Source organism: Procambarus clarkii, chromosome 7, assembly GCF_040958095.1.
Source record: "Procambarus clarkii isolate CNS0578487 chromosome 7, FALCON_Pclarkii_2.0, whole genome shotgun sequence".
NCBI lineage: Eukaryota > Metazoa > Arthropoda > Malacostraca > Decapoda > Cambaridae > Procambarus > Procambarus clarkii.
This window is the reverse complement of record NC_091156.1, coordinates 29,457,535-29,460,791: the sequence shown is the minus strand read 5'-3', so window position 1 is coordinate 29,460,791 and position 3,257 is coordinate 29,457,535. Positions and strand designations below refer to the sequence as shown.

The window sequence follows — 3,257 nt, the reverse complement described above, 5'->3', positions numbered from 1 at the left end:
CCACTGAACAACCCATCTTTTGTATTCTACCAACGTAAAGTACACACAGGAAATGCTAAAAGTAATAATACTTCACAGTCTGATTAACAGATCTTTTCCCAAGCAGCCAAAACTGCCACATTTTATCCACATCCGGTGCAGTGTTAAGCAGGAGTAACCGTTTTATGAAATTTCATAAAAAAAAAAAAGAAATTATGCCAAAATTCTTGGCAAAACTTATTTTCTGCCAAGATAAAATGGTTAAGACAATTTATGAACACTATTTTAAAGAACTAAGATGTTCGCTAATATTACATGGTCTTCAAAATTAAAAAGGGAACTATTCTAAGGTACGTCTGCAAATTAGCGAATTTACTGCAGCTTGCGGAACTACCATTACGAAAGTCTTCCATAAATGCGATCTAAACCGGGGCTCATTAAGAACTAAGCAGCTAAACTAAATCTTAAACCATACCTACCGATTTATTAGGAGCAATCAGACTATACAATAATTATAGCCCTAGTCCCGGGCGTTACCAAAACAATCACTGATAAACCAAGTAAGAATCTGTCCTACTCTATATGCGGTGCTCTGATGAAGATGGGCAGGTTGCCCCTCTGGTTCAGGTCGGGGTTGTGAAGCATCGTCCACACCAACTCCAACATCCAGGTTGTCCCAGACCTGGGCATTCCCATCACAAGTACGTCACCATCAGTGAACTGAAGAGAACACCAACGTTATTGTAGTATACATTATAGAGAACATTACAAGTGTATACATTTGACACCCACATCTACCAGGGGAGTGTGATCTGGGCACCGTTCACCCACCACCCTCCCGACCAAGTACATTCATGACACTTTAATATGGGTAAAGTAACAATAAAGACAATACACCTTGTAGTTGTAGATGGCGTCAGCATATTTGGTGAAGACCGTTGGGTAGAGCCAGCCTCCGGGCCTGAGGCGGACCATACCTTGGTTGTAGAGCGTCTGTTCCTGCTCCATCCTGGCCAGCCACTCCTCGCTCATGGCCTCCACCTCGTGACCACTAGCCAGCGTCGTATTCATCCTCCTAGGTACAACTACACGGGTCGTTATGGCAGTCATGAAAATACCTCGTCTATGTCAGGCATTACAGTGATAGATAAAGTGTCAGTACTTTAATAAACATTTTTACAATTTGATGGCGAGGAAGATTATTTGTGTATGCGTGACATGGCCCCATGTCAGGGCTGTGTCGGCCGATGACCTGTTTATATGTGACGCCAGGAATGGGGGGTGGGGATGTGAACAATATTAGTTGGTAAGGGTATTAGGTGAACATTATGAAAGATGGGTAGACTATGTGGGTCGGGGAGGGTGGGGGAGGTGTCGAAGCTTTACTAGTTCCTGCACTTCTATTCAAATTATATAGAACAACAATACAACTATACTCAAAAACTAAGGTAGTTATTTCAAAAAGAAAAATTGTTCTTAAAATAGGGAATGGAGCGCAACTAGCGCCACCAGTCATTGCTCATTGGGTGGGGATGTTTGGGCAGATAGAAATCTAACAGTCACCAGACCTACCACACCACACACTGAACTATGAAACGTCTGCCTCTGCAAGAACCAGAAGCACAACATAATCTGTAAATAATGCCGTGCAAGTTAATACTAGTATCCGAAATACTTAAATTTAGATCCGATAGATACACACATACCACACTTGTCATTAGGTGTATATACAACTTTACCAAGTCTGCCAAAACCTGATGATAAAAACTCCGTCTACTTACAACTACACAGTCGTTATATTACCTTCACAACACTAAGTCCACCTACAATGATAAGCCGACCGACTAAGAACGAGATTGTATATATTTTAAACACACACAGTCGCATTGTCAAGAACTGGCCTAATAGTCAGCGATAAATCCAGACATCAATATATATTTAAATAGTACAAACTCCCTGCCATTGCGGGGCGCGTTACCAGCAATTAGTTTGTCGTTTCAACGTTGCGTTATTGACAGTCCGCACAGAAGCCAACTTAACCCATAATAGAGATGGACCAAAATTACATTCTCCAGATTAAATGTGGCATCCACTGTACTGTTATGCCATTCCTGCAAGACACCAAACACTAACGAGTTGCTCAATAAAGAAAGATCACTTGGCAAGGCAGTATTTACAGCGTGCACAGATCGCGAGGAGCAGTACGAGCTGTTCGGCTCTTACATTCCCTCCAACATTATATTTCCTCCTTACAGCGTCGGCAAATAATTACAACCATTTTAATAATTTCTCTACTTATACTGCACAATTACACCAATCAGTGTCTTTTCACAAATAGAATGCAACTACACTATGCTCACTCCAAGAGAACTACTGCATTTGGCAACTACTATATCTACACAAAGTTATTAAAGCAGATGGTTACACATTCCCTAAATTATTTTCACAGTTTAACTATAGTCTTCCCTGAGGAATATTCTCTTAAATACGTCAACACACTACATCTCACGTTGTGACACTGAAGGTGGGAGGAACAGCAACACAACTACTCACACCAACACAATCTACACATATGACCTGTTATTGGCTCAGGCTCCACCAAAGCCAACACCCCAGTGTTACCAACTCGGCTAATTAAGTACTCACATCCATCTAGTGATACCAATTCAGTGTAAAAATTAATGCTTAGTCAATTATTTTAAAGATAGTAAAAAAACAACTGTAAGTAAACATAGAGAAAAATGAGGCACAAATTTATGTTAAAGAAGAACAGTAGAATGCTTCGTTAAAATAATTGTGAACATTAATTCCGGTTGTTTCCAAAAATCTCGCCCGTTCTCACGCTTGAACAAACGTTTAAATTAAAGGAGTTTACTCCACAATATGTGTAAAAACCTTAACTCTAGAGGACAATGACCTGTAATTGGAGGAGGCATTTTGGTGGCTGGTATCTATAGTGTGGAGGTCACTGGTCATTACGTGTGAGAACGAGGGAACTGTACAGCGATCTCACCAAAACCGGACCTAACAATTAATGAATGTTTACATGTGCACTATGGAAGGAAGCGTAAACATTAACATGTTTTATAGAAAATACAAGCGTGTAAATGTGTAGGTTTTCTCCTCTTAAACAACATCAGCATCAATAACTAAGATTTTGTCTATCGTCAGCAGAGTACGATAGCAGTGATATCCTGGATCCGGATTCACAAAGCAGTTACGCAAGTACTTACAAACCTTTACATCTTTCCTCAATCTTTGACGGCTTTGGTTACATT

At 40.3% G+C, this 3,257-nt stretch overlaps 1 protein-coding gene across 4 annotated transcripts in view; it reads right to left on the bottom strand.

Moving 5' to 3' along the window:
- LOC123761438 (sulfotransferase 1A1) overlaps window positions 1-2,970 on the bottom strand; it is a 64,722-nt gene extending 61,752 nt beyond the window's left edge. Inside the window, exons 1-3 of one of the 4 annotated variants that reach the window (XM_069314047.1) lie at window positions 2,897-2,970; window positions 877-1,054; window positions 557-699 (exon numbers count right to left, since the gene is read on the bottom strand). In XM_069314047.1, coding sequence (XP_069170148.1) covers window positions 557-699; window positions 877-1,054; window positions 2,897-2,955 — 380 coding nt within the window. In that variant the 5' untranslated portion in view covers window positions 2,956-2,970. Of the gene's footprint in view, window positions 1-556; window positions 700-876; window positions 1,065-2,488; window positions 2,611-2,896 lie in introns of those variants that run through there. The other 3 variants (XM_069314048.1, XM_069314054.1, XM_069314050.1) reach the window with 3 other exon arrangements.
- Window positions 2,971-3,257: the final 287 nt, after the last annotated feature.